Raw genomic sequence first — 23,374 nt, 5'->3', positions numbered from 1 at the left:
TGATTCTTGATGATAATAATTACCTATTGTGGCGTCAACAGGTTCTTCTTGCAATCAAGACATATAAGCTTCAGAACTTCATTAATTCGTGCTTTGTTCCTTCTTCTCAATTCATTTTTTATGATGCTGGCATCTCGCATGAAAATCCTGAGTTTGCTCGATTTGAACAGCAAGATAGTGCGCTTGCATCATGGTTACTGTCATCGGTGAGTCCTTCTATTCTTCATCATCTTATTGGTCTAGATACAAGTCTTCAAATTTGGAATGCTGTAGTTAGTTTGTTTGGCAGCAAAACCACTTCTCAACTAATGTTTTATAGAAGGGCGTTACATTCTCAGCGAAAGGCTGATCTTTCTATAAAAGAATTTTAGATGAAAATCAAGGGCTATTATGACAGTCTTGCTAGTTGTGGAGAGGTTATCAGTGAGCGTGAACATGTTACAGCCATTCTTAATGGCTTATCATCTGATTATGAGTCTGTACTCACAATCATTACTGCAAGTCCGGTGCCTTATAGTGTCCAGAGGGTTACTACTATGTTGCTTGATGCTGAAGCTCGTCAACAACTCACTATGCTTGATGCTCCCAGTTTGCGAACATGGTCTCTCACCAGCCTACTGCTCCTGAAGTCAATACTGTCTCCCCTCCAGCTTATCGACCTTCAGGAAGTCGTGGTCGTTCCTCAGGCTCTCGATTTCAGTGTCAGTTATGTGGAAAGGCTGGTCATCTTGTTGATTGTTGCTATTATCGATTCGACTCCACCTATAAGAGTACTGCCTATCGGCCTAATCCCACTTCTCAGGCCAATGTCTGCATGGTTGGCAATGGTTCATCTCTTAATCCCTGGGTATCGTCTTCTATGCCCGTTGTGCCTCCCTACTCACAACATAATTGGTTTGCTCCCCCAGTTCATCCTCATGCATGGACTAGTCCGTTTGCTGTCAATCCTCTGCAGCATGTTAGTGCACCTGTTCCAGGACCATCGCCTTCTCAACCTCAGGCTCTTATTGCTACTCCTGAAACTGTGGGTGATAATGCATGGTATCCAGACTCCGGCGCCTAACACCATCTCACTAACTCCTCTGCTTCCCTATGTGACAGTACTCCATACAATAGTTCAGGTATGGTGTATATGGGCAATGGTAATGCTCTCTCTATCCGGTCAACTGGTCAATCTTCTCTTCTTCCTCACTCTCGTCCTTTATTGATGAAGTCTCTACTATTTGTACCTGAGATAACCAAAAATTTATTGTCTGTCTCTAAGTTCACTAAGGACAACAAGGTAATGTTTGAGTTCTTTCCCAAACAGTGTTAGGTTCGCGATCTACAAACCAATGAGGTTCTGCTCCGGGGTTCCGTACATAATGGTCTGTATAAACTTGACTTACCTGACTCGTCTTCTATTGCTGCCTCTACGACTTCAGCTCAGTGTTTTGCTGCTGCTACTTCTCTTCCTCTAAGTCTATGGCATTCCAGACTCGGACATCCTTGTACTGCTACACTTCAAACGGCGTTACGTCATTGTAATATAAGTTTTGGTGCTTCTACAGAGCCTCTTCCATGTGTTGCTTGTCACTTAGGAACAGAACACAAATTACCTTTTTCTAAGTCTGTATCTGAATATACTAAACCATTGCAACTTGTAGTTGCAGATGTTTGGGGCCCTGCTCCGATTTCTTCTAATGGTTTTCATTACTATGTTGCTTTTACTGATGCTTGTACCAGATATATGTGGCTCTATTTTTTGAAGAAAAAATTCGATGTGTTTCATATTTTTCCACTCTTTCATAAACAAGTAAAACGAGTTCTCGGTTACAAGTTGCTTGCTCTACAAACAGATGAGGGTGGAGAGTTCCAAGCATTAAAGGGTTATTTATCTCAGCAAGGTATTCAGCAGAGGGTTACATGTCCATATAGTTCTGAACAAAACGGCTTAGTTGAAAGAAAACATCAACAGAACGTGGAAGCAGGTCTGTCCATGCTAGCTCATGCATTTATGCCGTTGTCCTACTAGAACGATGCCTTCAGCAGTGCTGTATATCTGATCAACAGGTTGCCCTCTTCACCTATAGGCAAAGTGTCACCATATGAGAAATTATTTCAGGTCCAACCAAACTATTCTTTCCTTCGAGTCTTTGGTTGTTTATGTTTTCCAAACCTTAGGCCATATAACACCCACAAGCTTCAGTTTCGTTCCACACCTTACACGTTTTTAGGCTATTCACCTTTACATAAAGGTTATCGTTGCCAAGCTGATAATGGCAAAATATACATTTCTCGTCATGCTACGTTCCATGAGTCATCATTTCCTTACAAAGCTGTTAAATCCAAGTCTGGTCCCGCTGTGGTCTCTTTACAGTCAAGTTCTAAGTTACTTGTTCTAGACCATAATTCTCAATCTGCCAATACGTCAGTATCTAATGCGGTTCCTAGACCTTCACCAAACTCTACTCCTACTACTCCTTTAGCCCGCTCGTCTAGTACAGCTCAACCTTTTCATCAACCTACTCCTAATAACAGTTCACCAGCCTCATCCCCTCAATCTGCTGCTCCTCAACCTACTGTCCCTCAACCTACTACTCAACTCAACTCTCATGCCATGGTCACCCGTAGTAAAGCCGGAATATTTAAGCCTAAGGTATACCTAACTCGGGCAGCCTGTTTATCAGGTGATCCTCCTGTTGACATCCATGAAGCAATGCAGAGTGAGTGTTAGCGAGCAGCAGTGCACAATGAACTACAAGCTATTCTTCGAAATAACACATAGAGTCTCTATCCTCTTCCTGCTAATCGAAGAGCTGTTGGCTGCAAATGGCTGTTTAAAGTGAAGAAAAAGGTTGATGGGACTGTCGAACGGTATAAAGCCCGATTAGTGGCCAAAGGCTTTTCTCAACATGCTGGCATTGATTTTTGCAACACATTTAGCCCAGTGGTTCGAGCAGCAACCATCCGAATTGTGCTTGCTATTGCTGTTATGAAATGATGGTCTTTGCGACAGGTTGATGTCAATAACGCCTTTCTCAATGGTGATCTGACAGAAGAAATCTACATGCAACAGCCACCAAGTTTTGAGGTACCAGGTGTCAATGGCCAGCAGCTCGTGTGTAAGCTGAACAAAGCACTTTATGGTCTGCGCTAAGCACCTCGAGCATGGTTTACTACTCTCAAGCAATACTTGGTTACGCAGCTCCATTTTAATGCTTCCAATGCTGATACCTCCTTGTTTATCCGTACTTTATCTGACAATGTGGTGCTCCTTATGGTGTATGTTGATGATATCGTAATAACAGGCAGTTCAGCTACTGAGGTGGACAGTGTGGTTTGACAACTTCACCACAAATTTGCTCTCAAGGATATGGGGCAGCTGGGTTTCTTCTTAGGCATTGATGTGCAGCACATGTCGCAAGGAGTGTTCCTTAGTCAGAAAAAATATGTTTTAGAGATACTTGCCAAGACTGGCATGGAAGGGGCAGCAGCTACTCCTACACCTATGGTAAACACTCCAAAATTGTCTGCTTCTGATGGCAACCCTCCTTTTCCTGATGTTCATTTATATCGCAGTACAGTGGGGATATGTAACAGCCCGATTTTGGGCCTAGTCGGAACAATGGTTTCAGGATCACTATTCCGAGGCCAGAGAAAATTCTTTTAGTATTATTTTATGTGTTATAATATAATTTTATAAGTGTATGTAAATTTTGGTAAGTTAATTTTAGCAATTTCTAGTCCAATTTCGAAAAAGGACTAAATCGCGTAAAAGGTAAAAGTTGTGTTTTAATACCTAAAGGTGTTAAATTGCCTTGTATCTTAAATTGGGGGTCTTTAAAGTGAAATTAGGCCATTTAAATTATGATGGTCGGCCATGGGAGACAAAAAAAAATTGTTGAAAAGTCAAAATTAGGTGAAGTTGGTCACCAATTTTGACTAGTTTTATTATTAACAAATTAAAAAGAAAAAGCTATCATTTTTCTCTTCTCCTCCACCGAAAATGGTAGAAAAGAAAGGGGTTTTGAAGCTCTGAAATATCAGCCACTTACATCCCTTGCTAGTAAGTGATTTTTAATGTCTTTCTTGATGATTTTTATATTTTTGGAACCCCTAAAGCATGAGCTTTCATATGAGGGGTCTATTTTGCAAAATGATGAAGAGTCTAGGGTTTTTCCATGAGAGTAAATGTGTTGTTTTCTGTGTTTTTATGGAATATTATGAGTCCTAGTTGTCTAATAAACAACTTTTGTGAAAGAAATTGCATGAAAACACCTTAAAAAGGGCTAGATTGCTAAGTTGTAAAATGAGTTGTAAATGTGTGAAATAGTTGAAATTATGAGTTGCTATAGTTATAAAAATGGTTCATCTAGACTCAAGGAGTAAAGAAATGTGATAAAAATTATTTTACGAGCCTAGGGGTAATTTAGTAATTTTGGCAAAATATAGGGGCAAAATTGTAAAAATTGCTCAAGTGTGTCAATGGACTAATTTGATCAGTACATTATTTTAATAAGTTGAATGTGATATTTTAGATGATGAAAATCGAGATTTGAACCTAGAACGGAAAGAAATCGATTAAGGGATAATTACGTCTTTTTTTACCTTTGTGGTATCGAGGTAAGTTCATATGTAAATGTTGGTAACATAGTTATTATTTTAAATGTTTTGATGTTATTTAAATGATATGATAGCTATTATGAGATATTATACTTGTGATAATTGTTTGATAATATGTCAAATTATATGATATACTTGGAAAATGTGAAATACTACCGAGTATTGGTATCGGCATTCCGTAGAAGATGGTTGAGACACATGATTGGAAAAAAGGTCCCGTTGAACCTTAGGAATAGATTAAGATACAAGTGACATGTCACTGGAATATTTGGGCATTCGAGCTCGTTGAGTTGAGTCCGAGTTCACTTATGGATGCGAATGTTCGAACTCGTTGAGTTGAGTCCGAGTTCGAGTTCGTGAGATGTAACTAGGCATCCGAGCTCGTTGAGTTGAGTCCGAGTTCACTTATGGATGCGAACGGCGAGCTCGTTGAGTTGAGTCCGAGTTCACTTATGGGCGGGTTACATGGTAGCTTGGCTACATATGTGGCACTTATGTGAAAACTTTCCATGTATCCGAATTATATTCCGATGTGTTCAATGGGTAAAATTCTACTCAAATGGAGGAATACTCGAGATGAAAGGGACGTATTGATAAATGTTGTGAAATGGATACTTTGAACAGGTATGTACTTAACCCTCGGGTTGAAAACTCGACATAACAACAAAATGGTAAGATGGTAAATGAAAATGTGATATGAATGTCTCGGTGATGATTATACAAATGATGTTGTATTAATTTTGTGAACAATGATCATGAATGAGTAATTTAGCCTTGACAGATTTGAGTTACTGCAGTAGTGTAAATTTGAAAATACACTAAAAATAGTGGAAAATGAGTTAGAGGCAGAATAAAATATGGGATTAAAGCTTAATGAGTCTATTTTCACATGAAAGAAACAGGGGAAGAAAAAGAATTTCATATTGTGTGATATTTGAATTCTTGTGAAACAGGATCTGAATGAATTCGAGATCCCCTATTCTGACTTTAGAAATTCACCAAAAATTGTACAAAAATTATTAAGAGTCATACCTTACATGCATGGATTCCTTATTGAGTCTATTTTTAGGGGAAATAAACGGCATGGTCTTTGGAATTCTGTACAGGGAGAAATTCGGTTCGTAGTGCACAGGGTTCAGAGTGGTCATACCCTGAAACAGGGGAGATTTTAACTAATAAACTGTACTAATTGGCCCAACCAAAAATTCTAGAAAAAAATTAGTAAGTAGAAATATGAGTCTAGTTTCAAGAGAAATAGATGAGAACATTATTCGAGTCTTGTACTATGAGACAATTGAACTTTAGTACAGAAGGGTCGGAGCTATCAGACAGTGAATCAGGGGTAACTTTGAGGAATAAACTGTACTATTTGGCTAAACCAAAAATTATGAAAATTTTATGGAAGAAAGGAAAATAAGTCTAGTTTCATGGAAAATTAACGGAACTTAATTCGGAGTTTTGTAGCTCCAGATATAAATAATTTAGTAACAATTGCTCAGAAAGGCAGCTTGTAGTGAACTTGAGAATATGTTGTAAACATTGATAAAACAAGTTAATGAGTTGCTTATTGTTTTCATATGAACTTACTAAGCGAAAGCTTACCCCCCTTCTTTCCCATGTTTCCTAGGGTTTCCAGGTTAGCTCGGGTTGGAGTTCGTCGGAGATATTATCACACTGTCAAGCTAACGTTATTGGTGTAGTGATTTCTAGTACTTTGAGCCTATGGCATGTATAGGAGTTTAAATATTAGAGTATGTGACATGGCTTTAGCCATATGTGTTGGCCTATTTTGATTATGGGGTTGTAAATCCATTTTAATTATGCATGCATGTGCTATGGTATTATGTGATGAGTTTATAATGATTATAACATTAATGTGGTAAAGATGTGTGTAAAATCTATAATATCTATTGCATGTGAAATTGCCATAATCATGACATGTTAGGAATGTTTAAGCACCTAATTTTGCCATATTGTATGTTATTGTATAAGTATGCGTGCATCTGTTGTGAGTGTGACAAAATGGCTTGGAAAATAGCCTTGTATTTGTCTAGGTTTTTGGACACGGGTTCGGGACACGGGCGTGTCCCTAGCACACGGGCGTATGAAGCCTTGATGCAAGAGATTTTCTAAGTTTTTCATGAGTTCTCGGTTGGGTCCCGAACCACTCCAAATGTATGTTTTGGGCCTCGTAAGCCCGTATATGGGACAAATTGTATGTGAAAAGAAAAGTTTTTAATTATTTGAGATTTCATGGCCCTGTTTAGTATAGAAGTGTTAGTAAAAGTCAGGTAGCACCTCGAACCCCGTCCCGGCGTCGGATGCAGGCGAGGGGTGTTACAGGATACTTCAGTATTTGTGCATCACATGACCAGAGTTTTCGTTTTATGTTAACAAGCTAAGTCAGTATATGAATCTTCCGAGTGAAATTCATTGGCGAGTAGTAAAACGGGTGCTAAGATATCTTATTGGGACTGTTGATCATGGTTTATATTTCTCAAAAGGGCGAGTTGAGGTTGTTTGTTACTCAGATACTGACTGGGCCTTATCTGTTGAAGATCGACATTCCACCACTGGTTATTTGTATACCTAGGACCAAACCCTGTTGCATGGTGTTCCAAGAAACAAAATGTTGTGTCCAGATCGTCCTATGAAGTAGAGTATCGTAGTCTCGCCAATTGTGTGTCAGAACTTTTGTGGGTTAAACAACTGATAGATAAAATAGGCCTGTCAACTTGTTCACCACCTGTGATCTGGTGTGACAATACTTCTACGGTGTCCATAGCTGCAAATCCCACACATCATGCCCGCATAAAGCATGTAGAAATAGATCATCACTTTGTTCGGGAAAAGGTTCTCGATGGCACACTTCAAGTGAATTTTGTCCCTTCATCAGAACAAGTCGCAGATGTTCTTACCAAGCCCATTACACCTAAGCAGTTCAGCTCGTTTCGACAAGCTCTTCGAGTTCTCACATTGACTGATGCTCTCACTTGTGCAAACACAAAGAAACCGAGAGAATGTTAGAGTAATAGTTGGCTTCTGTTATTGCTGTTAAGTCTGTTGATATCAGTTATTAACAACAGTTAGTTAGTAGTTTCTGTTACTGTTAGCAGTTACTGACTGCATGTTGTTCTATATAAGCATGCACAGCTTCTCCTCAAGAATGTAATTTTTTCTGTATTCGCTTGAAGTAATATCAGTATTTTCCATCATTCTTCTATAATCTTAACATTTACCATCCATAAACTACCAAATTATTAGTAAGTTATTGCTTAATTTTAAAAATTTAGTCACTTTTTTTTTTTAAATTACAAAACTATTTAAGAAACTGACAAAACAGAAAATAGTTAGTTATGGTTATTTTGTTATTTTTTGATAGTTGAGTAAGTGATTTGAAACTCTATAATGGAAAATGATATTTCCGTTACTTTTGTAACAGAAAATGATTAACGGTGACTAAATTAAAACTTGAGTTACTGTTTTACCAGCTACTCAAAATTGAGTGATTATTGATGTAATTTATCCTAAAAATATTCAACCAACAAGCTTCAAACGATAATTAGATGATCAGCACTAATCGACGAGTAAAAAAATATATTTTAGATCCAGTTGACAATTGGTGTCTAGAAAATCTTAATTCTCAAATTTGTGACTTTGAAAACTATTTTATTAAAAAAAGTCAAGTGACTTGAATGAAAAAATTTAAATAATTTAATGATCATTTATAATTTTTAAAATTAAATAATCAAAATATAAATTTAGTAATAATTTGTTAAATGATAAATATCTCTTACTTATCCATCATTTTCATCACCTTTTCAATATCAAGTAGCTTTTATATTGTATTATCAAATGAATTTAAAAAAAATTAAAATATAAAAATTTTAATTTTCAACCAATTAAAATTTTCAATGATATATCAAGCAACCCCAAAATTTTTCAATAAGATATTACTCATTTAATATGAATATTTTAAATTTAAAATGTTTATTAAATCTGACATTCTAAAAAATATGGTAAAGATTTTAAATTAATTTTAAGTACTTGTTTTATATATAATTTTGTATCTAAAGTATTATAAAAAAAACTATTTTATTAAAAATAATGAGAATAGTTTTTTCAACACATTTGATATTTATATGTTTTAAATATATTTAATGTAAAATTCAAATTAGTATTTAAAGTTTTAAAGTTCAAATTAGTATTTAAAGTTTTAAAGTTCAACACAATAAGAAGTACGCCTGAGAAAATAAAATATTTATCTTAAATATAATGTTATAAAATAAAAAATATATTTAAATTTATTAATATTAGTTGTTGGAAAAAAAATCACTAATATTAATTGACATTTGTTTGGAGTATGATTAAAGCTCCCAATAGGGTGCATAGGTGACATGAATTTAAATCGTCATAATTCATTATTAATATTTTGATATCGAAATTATAAACAAATATAAATTTCAAATACCAAATGGTACTTTACAATTAGAATGCGGTTAAACACGTCATTATTCACTCAATTATAGGTAAATTTTTGTTTTAATACTTTAACTAAAAAGATTTACAATTTGATTACTAATGTTTTTGAAATTATTATTTTTGGTCACCCAATCATTAAAAGACTAACGATGACACCTTTTTAGTTGATAAAATAACAATTTTAATTTTAAGGGTTTATATTTTTTATCAATTTGACATTGATTCTATATAAAAATTAAAAAAAAATTAATTTTAGTTGAATTTTTATATTTTTAAATATTTTTGAATTTTTACAATTTTTATACAAAATTAAGCTAAAATTGACAGAAAGTATAAAAGCTGAAGATTAAAATTGTTACACCAAACAAAAATAATTCAAAAACATTACCGATTAAATTGTAATTTTTTTTAATTAAGTGATTAAAATGAAAACTTTTCTATAGTTGAGTGACTAATGGCATTGTTTACCCTTAGAATGTTTTGAAATTTGCACAATAACTATGTTTTTAAGTCGGTTTAATTTGCATTTAGATTAATGATTTTAAAGAAATATTACCACTTCAGAATTTTCAAGCTACCCCTCTGTTTTATGTTTTGATCATGATTTTACGATATGAAGAAATCCAAGCCTGGTCTCTGATTCTCCAAGCAGCAAAATCCATTGAAGACTATATTTTACTGCAAAATTTCTCAGGCACCTTATTATTACAGGTGAAATGTTTCATCAGGACAGCATCAGAAACATGTTAACAATGTTATGGCTAAGTAAAAAAACATTCCAACACAATGATCCACCTAACAGTTACAGGACAAACATTCAAACATGTTATATAACAATTGGACGATGAATAGAACCTACTTACCCAAAGATGAGTCTTCATCAGCCTGTGCATCTTATAAATGGTTACCTTCATTGATGTTTTTAGGATCCTCAATCAGTTCAAAGACACAAGCTTTACCAACTTCTAAGTTATTATCCACAGAAAATCGACGCCAACCATTTGAAAGGAGATGTGTGCATCTTCCCGAAAGCAGTCGATGGTTCCGAGCAGCTCTAACTTGCATATGACAGAGCCTCCCCTTTCACAGAACGAAATACATCGGTTGAAGCAAATGACTGATGACAATTTGTATGCTGGCATTCGTAAATGACTACTTTGAAAGATATTTGGAGACTATTTATCAACTCGAAGGCGCATACATCACCGGCTTGGATATTGTTATCCCGTATGAAAGTACCCCAACCAGCTCGCAGTACTGAAATTTGCTTTTTCCCTGTTTGATTGTGCTTGAAGGTAACAATCCAAGTTTTCCCACTTGAGTTACAACGAGTCATAGAACAATGCTCTTTCATCAAATGTTTCCTCACAAACTTAGCTGATATGGTCTGCACAAAATAAAATTGAAAAACGAACCTCAACTTTTGAAGCAATAGAACATAGGATCTAGTGGGAACTCATTTGATTGCTTACCAGTCTACATCCTCTACTGTGACCGAGACCGACGTAATACGGTTGCATTACAACCAGGAAAAATGGGTTCTTGGATTTAAAAGTCTTAATAGCTTTCTCAAGAGTCTTAACCTTTTCACGACCCTTCATGCGTTGGATTACAGGATGATTTGTTCTTTTATCACCTTTTACAGCTGGACATCCATTATGACTAACTTGTTGAGCAAGAAATCCAGACTTCCCATTGCACTCGGTTTTGGATTCGTTGATATTCTGCTTCGGAATTTCGTTAGATTGCCTTTGATTATTGCTGGTGTAGGGATATTGTATCTCTGAAGCAGTCCTATCAAAGATGATTACATGGAAATTGCTATTCCCATCATATCTAAAAACCAAAAGATGCCCCACTTCCAAAGAGTAATGGTTTGAAAATTCTAGCCAACCGTTTTCAAACCATATTTTGCCACCACATTTTGTAAGTTCCACCTTCCATACTGCACCTGATGGGACCCTGAGCTTGCTGGGCTTGACATGCTATTTCCATGGTTTCTCACAAACTTTCTAGGAATTCCCTGTAAAACAACTCTTATCAATATATGCAAATATATATATAGTAAAATACAATGTCTTACAACAGAGTTGGCAGAATGCTTACAAGTTTTCCATTCTGAATAGTGTCTTGTAGAATTATTTTGAAGAAACAAGGTGAGTTGCTTATAAACTTTAAATGGTCATTGCCTTGCTGATGAGAAGCAGCCAGGCTTGAACAGCTTACTTAGAGAGTTTCTGCAAATAATTGGGTAACTTGAACATATACTTAAAAAGGATCCATTGTTTCTTATATCTACTTAAAGCAGGAAATGGTGATAAAATCCAAATTTCAAGAGTAATTAATATAACCTTAAATGATGATTATTAGCTATCGACAGTTAAATTCATTGTTTTTGGGCTCGAGGCAAACTGAAGGGCAGATTCATTGAATGACCAAAATTTGTCTTCAGCCATTCAAAACAAGACTAGGATCTTCAATTATAGCATATAATCATATATGAATCTGTTACACCATATTATCTTGTTTATGCATTGGTAAGCTCCATCCAATCTTTAGAGTCTAATAGAGGACGTAAACTGTAAACAAAAACATACTGGTGAAGCTTTCTTAAAAGGCTTTCCTGGAATTACATGATCATACCGTACTTTTTTTTTTCTCACCATCCAAACAAAAGAGAGGCTGATAAAAAAACCAACCTTACAATACAACCCCATTGTTGCCATCTTCAACAGTTTAATATTCAAACAAAAAACTAATAAAACAAAAGACTGAAAGAGAAATTACAAAATGATACTACACTTTTTAGCAGGCATTTACTCAATTCTTTCTTTTCCCATGATTTCCATCTCTAGCTTTGCGAATAATGTGGAAGTAAATGACATTACCAGTGTTGGGAATGTGCTGAAACAAAAGGGTATCACCAACTTCTAATTTATTTTCTTCCATAAACTTGGACCATCCAGCACCAAGATGAACTGATCTTGCATACACTAAGATGTTTAATCGCCACTTCCTACCCTTTGAGTCCTTTATCACTGTGCTTGGTTCCTTTGTCAAGCCCATTTCTTTGGCAACACTGGTTGGCACAGGCTGAAATTCAAGAAAAACATATTTAAAATGGGGCACATACTTCATTGAATTAATAATGCTTAATATAACATTTGGTAATTGAACTTGGTATATTTTCTTAATTTGGTATTTAAACTTTTTTCAGTCTAATTTTGTACTTAAACTTACACTTTTTTTGATAACTAAACTTTTTAGGGGCCTAATTTAGTACCTAAACTTGACATTTTTCCCAATTTGATGCCTAGCTTTTTTTAGATTTAGTTTAGTACCTAAACTTTTTAAATATTATACAAATTACCCATAACACTAATGGTTTTGATAAAATTCGTGTATGCTCTAAAATATCATAAGTACATGAGGACATTCGTGTTAAAAAAATTTGAATTGAGCTATGCTTAACAAATAAGTATTGAATGAGAAAACAATAGTTTTGAAAACCCAAAATAAAGAAATTCATTATTTAAAATTAATAAAATAAATAAATTAAACTAAAAGTAAATCAACATTTAAAATGCAAAAAAAAGAAGTATTATGACATCTATCACATGTAAATCATACATGATAAATCATACAATGATTATTTTTGCTATCTGATAAAAGAAACATTGTTCCTATATTGGAATAATGTGTAAAAGTCGAGTACCATTTGAGAATAAATAAGTTGTTCTTACAATATAGAATTTCTGGTACTGCTTCAAAACCACCACAAATGAAGCCTTCTTCGGCGTTAACTCTGATTCGAACTCATCCTTCCGGGTAATATCTGTCTCCCCCTCAATGCTTAGACCTAAACAACCAATTGAAATGAAATGAAACTAAAAAGAACAATGAAAACTAAAGTGTTAACATATGAAATGTAAGTTACAAGACCTTTGGTTATCTTTGAATTTGGTTCTTCAATTTGCCTGCAAGGTGGACCTCTTTTTTGCTTAATAGCAATAATGGTGTTCTTTTCAGAGGCATTTGCTTGCTTGTTTTGTCGCCCCCGTCGTCCTCCTCGTCCATGGTTTCGATATCCAGCCTTGTTAAGAATCTGGACGTGTACTAAATTGCCTGCATTTGGAATGTGCTGAAACAAAAGGGTATCTCCAACTACTATATCATTTTCATGCAGAAACTGGGACCATCCACCACCCAGACGAACCTGTCTTCCACTCTCGGTTGTGTTCATTGGCCACATCCCACCTCTTGGACCCTTAATCATCGTTATGGATTCCTTTCCCAAGCCTGTTTCTTTGGCAAAATATCTTGGAATAAACTGAAAATTTTAAAAGTATATATAAAATTATATGAAGTAGAAAGTAATTAACACTTAACAGCATTGAATGAGTACTTGTTCTTACAACATAGTATTTTAGGTATTTCTTCACAACCAGTACAAATGAAACATGCTTTGGGGCTTCTTCTGTTATAAACTCAACCTCCTGGCTAACATTTCTTGCACCTAAACCATGAATGAATCATTGAAATGATTAGTGGAAAAAGGGGGATAAATATGAAGGGTTTTGCATGAAATGAAATGAAATGAAAAGGTTGGCCTACGAGAAACTGCTCTTGGTTTCTTGGAAGCTGAAGTACATTTTTGGCTTGGGGTTTGTTCAATTTGTCTGTTACCACCAAGGGGTCGGCCCTTTGGTTTCTTAGCAGCCAAAATGCTGTTCTTTGCACATGCAGTTCGATTATAAATGAAAACATCAAATGTTGAACTATCAACCAAAAAGAAAACCAGAAAATCCCCTATTTCCAGGCCATGATATTTGACAAACTTTGACCATCCACTGTTGAAAAAGTAGCTTCCTTGTTGAACTTCGACTCTAACTCGCCATGAGTTCCCTGAGTCAGAATACAAGCTGAACTTTTTGGGTACTTTTCCTTTCAAAACGTACTTCACAAAAGCTGGTGGAATTTTCTGAAAAAAGTTAAAAGAAGACAGCATTTAATATACATAAAACTTGAGCCATTAATAAGCATTAAATGGAACTTGAACTTACCAGCTTGGTAACAAAGTCTCCTACTAAGACCTTAAAGAAAGAAGGGCTTCGTTTTGGTTTCCTAGTCATATTCAAAAGTTTTGCATTAACTGCTTCAGTTTTCTCATTTGCTTCTTTGGATTCTCTCATTTATTTATTTTTTGGGGGGAAATGGGTTGTTTGACGTGAAGTTGTAGATTAGCATTGAAATGATTAAAATCACGTTTGCTGAATCTGTCAGATAATCAGAATACAGATTGTTGGAACAAAGAGACAATAACAGGCTGTTTTGTATCTTGCTTGAATAGCAAGCCTTGAGCCTTGGTGAAGAAACAAACTCAGAAGCAAAAACAGAAAATGAAACTAGCTAGTGAATAACAGAAAAGAGAGAAGAAGATTGAATGAAAAATGAGCTGATGTTTTTTTTCATTAACACACCAACAAGGCATTGAGCCATTACATATTTCAGTCAACAAGTAAAACAAACAAGTAATCACCTAATCAACTACCTAACTCCACTAATTTGCATTGAAACTTACAAGATTAGCTTGTACAACTTGCATTGCTGACTTTTCAGTCAATCAATATCAAAACATTTACCTACTTAGTTCAACATGAACTAGATTACAAAACAATCAAAATGAAACTAAAAACAGCAAGTGGATTGACAGCTTCAAACTTCAGTTGCTGCACACCATGGCACCATTGCTTGCTGCTATTTCTTCGAGCATGACCACCTTTGCATGTCGTGCATGGCCATCTTTGCATGGGAACTAAACTTAACACTCCTCCTTAGTTTCCATGCTAGTAACACCTAATTCCCTTTTGAATTTAACAAATTTAGACACATTGAGTGCCTTTGTGAAGATATCAGCAATTTGCACTTCTGAATTGCAATGAATCAGCTCGATTTCATGAGCTTGTTCCATCTCCCTCATAACATGCAACTTAATATTGAAGTGCTTGGTTCTGCCATGAAAAATGGGATTTTTTGCAATTGCAACAGCAGATTTGTTGTCACAATAAATCTCTGTTGCCTCCTTTTGGTTTTGGTTTAAATCAGCCAAGATTTTTCTAAGCCATATGGCTTGATTCACAGCAGATGCAGCAGCAACATATTCAGCTTCTGCTGTTGATTGTGCCACCTGACTTTGTTTCTTAGAACTCCAGCAAAACATGCCTGAGCCAAGACTAAATGCATATCCGAATGTGCTCCTCATGTCATCACTCGATCCAGCCCAGTCACTATCAACATAGCCTATCAGCTTCATGTTTTCAGCCCTTTTGAACAATACACCATGATCAATGGTGCCTTTGATGTATCTTAGCACTCTTTTAGCTACTTGAAAATGCTGATCATTGCAGCAATTCATGTATCTCGATAGCACACTAACAGCAAACATGATATCGGGTCTTGTTGCAGTCAAATACAACAGACTACCAATGAGACTCTTGTACATAGTCTCGCAAATTGGTTCACCACTCCCTTGCCTCGAAAGCTTCACTCCAACAGCCATTGGTGTGCTTGTTGGCTTGCAGTTCTTCATAGAGAACTTATCCAGGATCTTCATAGTAAAAGAACTCTGACTAAGAAAGATTCCCTTTTCTATTTGCTTCACTTCCATTCCAAGGAAGTAGTTCATTCTGCCTAAATCAGACATTTCAAACATTTCCATCATTTTTCTTTTGAAATCTTCCAGCATTCTTCTATCTCTTCCAGTTACCAATAAATCATCAACATATAGTGACAGGATAAGCTGAGTTTTAGCTTGGTTCTTCTTTACATACAGTGTTGGTTTACTGGGACTTCTCTCAAATTCCAAACTGAGCAAGTAAGAGTCAATTCGAGCATACCAGGCTCGAGGAGCCTGTTTCAGGCCATATAAAGCCTTTTTCAGTCTGTACACCATGTGTTCTTTGCCAGTGATCACAAATCCTTGAGGCTGCTCGATGTAGATATCTTCTTCCAGGAAACCATTGAGAAATGCAGACTTAACATCAAGCTGATGAATGGTCCACTGATGTTGAGCAGCCAAGGCAACTATCATTCTAACTGTGTCAAGCCTGGCTACTGGTGCAAATGTCTCCAGGTAGTCCAGACCATACCTTCGGCTAAATCCTTTGACAACAAGCCTGGCTTTTAGCTTGTTCAGACTGCCATCTGCATTCTGTTTTACTCGATAGACCCATTTTACTCCAATGGTCTTCTTTCCAGCAGGTTTATCAACTAGCTCCCATGTCTGGTTCTTCTCAATCATGTTGATTTCATTGACCATAGCTAGTTTCCAGCTTTCATCTGCCTCAGCCTCTTCAAAACTGCTAGGTTCTGCTATTGCAACCTGTGCCCTTTCATAAATATCATCTAGGGGCCTTGTGCCTCTCACAGGCACATCATCAACATCCATTTCAAGTCCTAGCTGCTCAAGTTCAGCTTGATTAGGCACTAGGTCTTCTGAAACTGCTTCTGGCTCATTTTTCTCCCAATTCCAGCAGGCTTTTTCATCAAAGATGACATCTCTGCTCACCTGGACTTTGTTTGTCAAGGGATCCAGAACCCTGTAGCCCTTCTTGACTGAGCTGTAGCCTACTAGAACACCTGGTTGAGCCCTTTTAGAGAGCTTGTCTCTCTTTGCTGCTGGTATTTGTGCATAACACAGGCAACCAAACACCTTCAGATGTGCCAAGGAAGGCTTGAAACTGAACCAAGCCTCGAAAGGTGTCTCGGATGCAAGAGCTTTGGTAGGAAGCCTGTTCTGAAGGTAAACAGCAGTGTTTACTGCCTCAGCCCACATGGTCTTGGGCAGTTTCTTTTCAAACAGGAAACATCTGGCCATATCCATCAGGCTTCTGTTATTTCTTTCAGCTACCCCATTCTGCTGAGGTGTGTAGACATTTGTAAGCTGATGTTTGATACCAGCATCATTGCAAATGGCTTGAAACTGAGCTGAAGTGTACTCAGTGCCATTGTCTGTCCTTATCGATTTCAGCTTGCAACCTGTTTCTGTCTCTACAGCAGTTTTAAACTTCACAAACACTTGAGCTACCTCAGACTTGTGTTTTAAGAAGAAAATCCAGCAAAACCTTGTAAGATCATCAATGAAGAGGATGAAATACCTGTTTTTGCTGAGTGATTCAGTCCTCATCGGGCCACATACATCAGAGTGCACCAGGTGCAGTCTTTCAGTAGCTCTCCAAGCTGAATTTGTAGGAAATGGCAGTCTTACCTGTTTCCCCATCTGGCAAACTTCACACACATCATCATGCTCCACTGAGCTGGTGAAGTTCTCTGCCAAGCCCTCTTTGGCCATTCGAGCCATTGATCTGAAGTTGGCATGTCCAAGCCTTTGATGCCAAAGCTTGGAGTCATCAACAGAGGTTGTGTATGCTGAGTTTGAGTCATTTGCCCAGTGAACCTCAAAGCATTTATCAGTCATTGTGAATGTCATAAGGCTTGATCCACTTGGATCAGTAATGTGGCATTGTTTGTCCTTGAACACAACAGAATAACCTTTCTCGAGCAGTTGAGCTATGCTGAGAAGGTTTCTGTCAATCTCTGGCACCAACAGCACATTTGGAATGATCTTGTTGCCTGTGGGAGTACATATCAGCACTTCTCCTCTTCCTTCAGCCCTTATAAACTGACCATTTCCAACCTTGACCTTGGTTTTATAACTTCTGTCCAAGGTTTTAAACAAGGAGGCATCTGGTGACATGTGGTTAGTGCAACCACTGTCCAACAACCAGCCTTTTGAGCATTTCTTCTCAGCAGCTAAGCAGGAAACAGCAAAGACCTGTTCTTCTTGGTCACTACTGTCCTCAGCTACCCGAGCTTCAACCTTTGACTGCTGAAATTGATTCTGCCTTGGCTTACTCCTGTTTTTACAGACCCTTTCAACATGGCCCTTCTTCTTGCAGTGTTGGCATACTGCATCTGGCCTAAACCAGTATCTGTCTTCTGGATGACCTGGCCTCTTGCAATGTCTGCAGGGCTGGTCATTACTCCTTGCAGTATCAGGCTTAGGCCTGTTTTTCCAAGGCCTTTTGCCTCTTGGAGCATTAAAGCTCGAGGCTTCTTTGGCCTTGGCATTGAATGCACCTTCTTAGTGATCTTCAGCTCTGCTAGCTCTCCTTTGTTCCTGAGCATAGAAAGTGTTGATTAGCTCAGTCAAAGAGATGGTAGCAAGGTCTCTTGAGTCCTCTAAGGAGGATATCTTGGCCTCATATCTCTCAGGCAAAGTGGAGAGGACCTTTTCCACAATTCTTGCCTCATCAAAGTGCTCACCAATGAGCCTTATACTGTTAACCACTGCTATGATTCTGTCTGCATACTGCTTCACTGTTTCTTCTTCCTTCATCTTCAGATTCTCGAAATCCCTTCTCAAATTTAATAGCTGCTGTTGCCTTATTCTCTCAGTGCCTTGAAACTCCTCCTTAAGCTTATCCCAGGCCTGTTTTGGAGTCTCACAGGCCATAATTCTGGTGAAGATGACATCTGATACACAGTTCTGGATGCAGGACGTGGAAACCATCTCCATTGAAGACTGGTGGGGCTGCTGGTGAAAAACTTGAGGAAGACATTCAGCTTTCTTAGTTTAATACAACAAGTCCACTAAGAATGAAGCTCTAGATACCAATTGTTGGTGCAAGAGGTAGCAACAAAAGAGAGAACAAGAGCACAAAACATGAATCAAGGTGCAAGAAGCATTTTTACTTGCTCACAAATGTGCAGCAAGGGAGCTAATGGTTGATAGCTCATTCAGCTCATTCATTCAACTAGAAAAAACATACATTTATAGTCAAATACATCACCAAATAGTCAACTAACCCCACTAATCAGCATTGGGACTATTAAAACATTGCTTGTACACATAAACAAGCCACCTAAACTAGTCATTCAACACCTAATGCATCAAGTTGTCATCAACTTGTCCATTTTAAACTAGATTAATTAGAATGAAACTAAAGAGAAACCTTGCTGTTACAGCAAGCATATGTGCTGCAGCATGTCATCAAGCTGCATGCACTTCAACCACAAAATGTAACAGCAGCATGGTTGGCCAATTTCCAATACTCTTCCTTGGACTCCATGCTGCAAATACCAGTCATTCATCAAGTTTTTTGAACTTGGCAGCTCTTAGATGCTTTGATTCAAGCTGACCAATTCATTTTCTTCTTGCACAAACAGTTCGTGAGTATAGTTGCTTGCCTTCATTCTGCCATTTTGGCTTGCAATTCGACAGGCTCACACTTTGCTTACTGTCTTCAAGAGGCTTGCAACTATACAACACGCATTGAGCTTCCACATGTTGCTGAGCTCACACCTTTGACAGACTCACATCTTTGCATATTGTCTTCAATAGGTGTCTTCATCAGGCTCGCACTTTGCTAAGCTTGCAGCTTTGACATCTTGCTAAGCTTGCACATTTGGAAAGCTCACACCTTTCCTTTAAACTCCTCCTTCAGCTTATTCAAGCTAGTTTGGGGATCTTATAAGTTTGAGCCGATATTATCTTCTCTACAAGCAGTCCTTAATGACTTGCTTGTGCTTTGACAGCTTCTTTCTTTTCAACAAGCAGGGGAAGCAAAATCAATGGTCCCGTAAGACATAGGCTCATGATACCAATTGTTGGAATAAAGAGACAATAACAGGCTATTTTGTATCTTGCTTGAATAGTAAGCCTCGAGCCTTGGTGAAGAAACAAACTCAGAAGCAAAAACAGAAAATGAAACTAGCTAGTGAATAACAGAAAAGAGAGAAGAAGATTGAATGAAAAATGAGCTGATGTTTTTTTTCATTAACACACCAACAAGGCATTGAGCTATTACATATTTCAGTCAACAAGTAAAACAAACAAGTAATCACCTAATCAACCACCTAACTCCACTAATTTGCATTGAAACTTACAAGATTAGCTTGTACAACTTGCATTGCTGACTTTTCAGTCAATCAATATCAAAACATTTACCTACTTAGTTCAACATGAACTAGATTACAAAACAATCAAAATGGAACTAAAAACAGCAAGTGGATTGGCAGCTTCAAACTTCAGTTGCTGCACACCATGGCACCACTGCTTACTGCTATTTCTTCGAGCATGACCACCTTTGCATGTCGTGCATGGCCACCTTTGCATGGGAACTAAACTTAACACAGATGATAACTCACACATGAATGCTATACAATCAGCCCAGGATTCTTTTTCTTCCATTTTTTAATACTATTTCAGTAATAGCTACCATAGCATTTGTTATTGAATTGGTTTCCATTTTTCTAAGCTGAGAGCAACTTCCATGGGTGCAAACTCTTGTCCAAGAAAAAGTGAAACAAAATCCATGCACCTGAGTAGACACGAAATTAGCACTTGGGTAGCTTCAAGCAACTGCTATGTTTCATGTTCTGAACTTGATTTTAGGATATGTAATACACCATCTTTTCAAGCTAACGGTTAGAAAACCATCTAAAGGAACATTACTACAGGTGAAATGTTCATCAGGACAGCATCAGAAACATGTTACAATGTTATGGCTAAAAAGTTACAGGACAAACTAATCATTGAATCAATGGCATCGGTCCTACATGTTGGTATGTGGAATTGATTTCATACTCTTGTAAAGTTAGATAGCTTTGACTTGCCCCTTCGATGGCCTTTTCTGGGCACCAAAATGTCATCTAAGATTTTCTCTTGAAGCATCACAGTTATAATCAACAAGCAGATTAGATATATCTCCTTTCTTCTTCATCGATGCTGATTCTGCAGTTTTTACTTACCAAGCTTTCATGGGGTTCAACTTGTTTCTCTCTACTTCTATCATCTGTTTTCAAAGAACAAAATCCAAGCTTGTATTTGAACATATCAAATGTATAATGAATTTTATACATATATGCACATTGTACCTGAAAAGGTTACCTTCGTTGATGAGTCTTCAACAGCCTACATCTTATAAATGGTTACCTTCATTGATGTTTTAGGACCCTCAATGAGTTCAAAGGCACAAACATCACCAACTTCTAAGTTATTATCCATAGCAAATCCACGCCAACCAGTAACGAATATTACATTTGATTTTTTGATACTGTGCTGAAAATATATCACTGGCCATGATTTTCCATTTGAAAGGAGATGTATGACCTCTTTGTGCATCTTTGTGATTTCCTAGCAAAATTCACTGGTATACTCTGTTCATATAAACAAAAACATGTCAATTCAGTTATTTTCTGCCTTTTCAAGTTGCATTATAACATTTGCATAGTAGAGTCATAAGAACTTGGAAATGGCCAACAAGTTTCAACAGAAAAATTTACCAATCTACATAACATGTGATGGCTGTATGATTACAACAAAGAACGGATTTTCAGATTTCAAAGCACTAGCTATTCGAAAAGCTTTAGTTTTCTCAAGAGCAGTCAATGGTTCTGTGTGGCTCCGACTTGCGTACTACGGAGCTTTCCATCGGGACAAAATGCATTAGTTGAAGCTAATGACTGCTGACAATTTGCATGCTGGCCTTGGTGAATGACTACTTTGGAGGATATTTCGATGCTATTTATTACCTCAAACGCGCAAAAATCACCGACTTGAATATTGTTATCCCGTACAAAAGTATCCTAACCGCTTCGTATATATAGCCTTCCCCTATTCGTCTCCGCTTGAAGGTAGCAATCCAAGTTTTCCCTCTTGAGTTGCGAAGGAGTACTGAACATTGCTTTTCCATCAAATGTTTCCTCACAAAGTTAGCTGGTATGGCCTGTGAAATGGAAAATTTTGCTAATTTCTGCAAGTTTAGTATATATTAATGAAGTAATGAAATGAACAGCATGCATAGGATCTAGCGGGGAATTCAATTGATTGCTTACCAGTCTACATTTTTTATCACTACTATGACCAACATATGATGGGTGCATGACAATTTGGTAACATGGTTTCTCAGTCGTCATTTCATGTGTCTTAAATTGTTGAATTATAGGATGGCTTGTGCTTTTATCATCATTTCTAGCTGGACATCCATTATGCCTAATTTGTTGAGTTAGAAATTCAGACTTCTCATTGCACTTGGTTTCGGTTTCGTTATCTGAATTAGTACTTCTCATCATTTTATGAGGCCAAGGACATGGCGGTTGCAATTCCTCTCTCATTTTCTTGCTTGGAGAGATGTTTCCTATGATCTTTTATAGAGGCATCATCTTCCGATTGGTTGATATTCTGCTCCGGAAATTCATCGGACCTCCTATAATAATTGCTAGTGTAGGGATATTTTATCTCTTAAGCACTCCTATAAAAAATGTGTTGGTGCAAGAGGCAGCAACAAGCTGATTTCAGCTTACTTAAACAGCAAGTCTCGAGGCTTGCAGCAGAAACAATCAAAAAACTTGCAATGGAAAACAGAAAAGAAAGAGAGAGATTTGAATGAAAATGAGCTGAATTTTCATTAACATTTTAAGAAGGCATGATGCCAATACATATAAGGGATTACAATAGCAAAACAAACAAGTTATCACCTAATAACTTACCTAACACCACTAATTTACCTAGTAACTTGGTAAACTTGTTTGAATACATAAACAGCTACCTAAACTTGTCATTCATCACTTAGTTACATCAAAATGCAGCTACCAACTAAGTTTGATTCTAACTAAATACAAAACATTCATTTAAAGAAACTAAATGAATAGCTTCAGCTTGCTGCACCAATTTGCTGTTGAAGCACGTTCCCTGCATGGCCACCTTTGCTGCTACATGGGAGCTGACTTCAACACTCCTCCTCAGCTTCTATGCAGCAGACTCCTAGTTCCCACTTTAGGCTTAGAAATCTTGATACACCAAGAGACTTTGTGAAGATATCAGCAATCTGATTTTCAGAACTGCAATGAATCAGCTCAATTTCTCGAGCTTGTTCCATCTCCCTTATCACATGCAGTTTAATATCGAAATGTTTTGTCCTACCATGGAAGACAGGATTTTTTGCAATAGCAACTGCTAACTTGTTGTCACAATGTATCACAGTTGCTTCATTCTGCTGTAGGTTTAAATCACTCAAAATTTTTCTCAGCCACACAGCTTGATTAATAGCATTAGCAGCTGCTACATACTCAGCTTCAGCTGTTGACTGAGCCACCATTGTTTGTTTTCTTGAGCTCCAACAAATCATTGCAGAGCCAAGTGTAAAAGCATAACCAGAGGTGCTCTTCATGTCATCTTTTGAACCAGCCCAATCGCTGTCTGTATAGCCAATCAATTTCAACTCCT

At 37.1% G+C, this 23,374-nt stretch overlaps 1 protein-coding gene across 1 annotated transcript; it reads right to left on the bottom strand.

The window, feature by feature from the left end:
• Positions 1-11,669: 11,669 nt before the first annotated feature.
• LOC107908230 (putative B3 domain-containing protein Os03g0621600) lies at positions 11,670-14,279 on the bottom strand. The gene is made up of 6 exons (XM_016835469.2): positions 14,151-14,279; positions 13,702-14,068; positions 13,503-13,603; positions 13,030-13,417; positions 12,831-12,946; positions 11,670-12,180 (listed from the first exon to the last, which is right to left on the bottom strand). Exons 1-6 carry the CDS (start codon positions 14,277-14,279, stop codon positions 11,908-11,910), a joined length of 1,374 nt encoding a protein of 457 aa, XP_016690958.2. The 3' UTR covers positions 11,670-11,907.
• Positions 14,280-23,374: the final 9,095 nt, after the last annotated feature.

This window comes from Gossypium hirsutum, chromosome A02 (assembly GCF_007990345.1).
Source record: "Gossypium hirsutum isolate 1008001.06 chromosome A02, Gossypium_hirsutum_v2.1, whole genome shotgun sequence".
Classification (NCBI taxonomy): Eukaryota; Viridiplantae; Streptophyta; class Magnoliopsida; order Malvales; family Malvaceae; genus Gossypium; species Gossypium hirsutum.
This window is presented reverse-complemented; position numbering and strand designations above follow the sequence as displayed.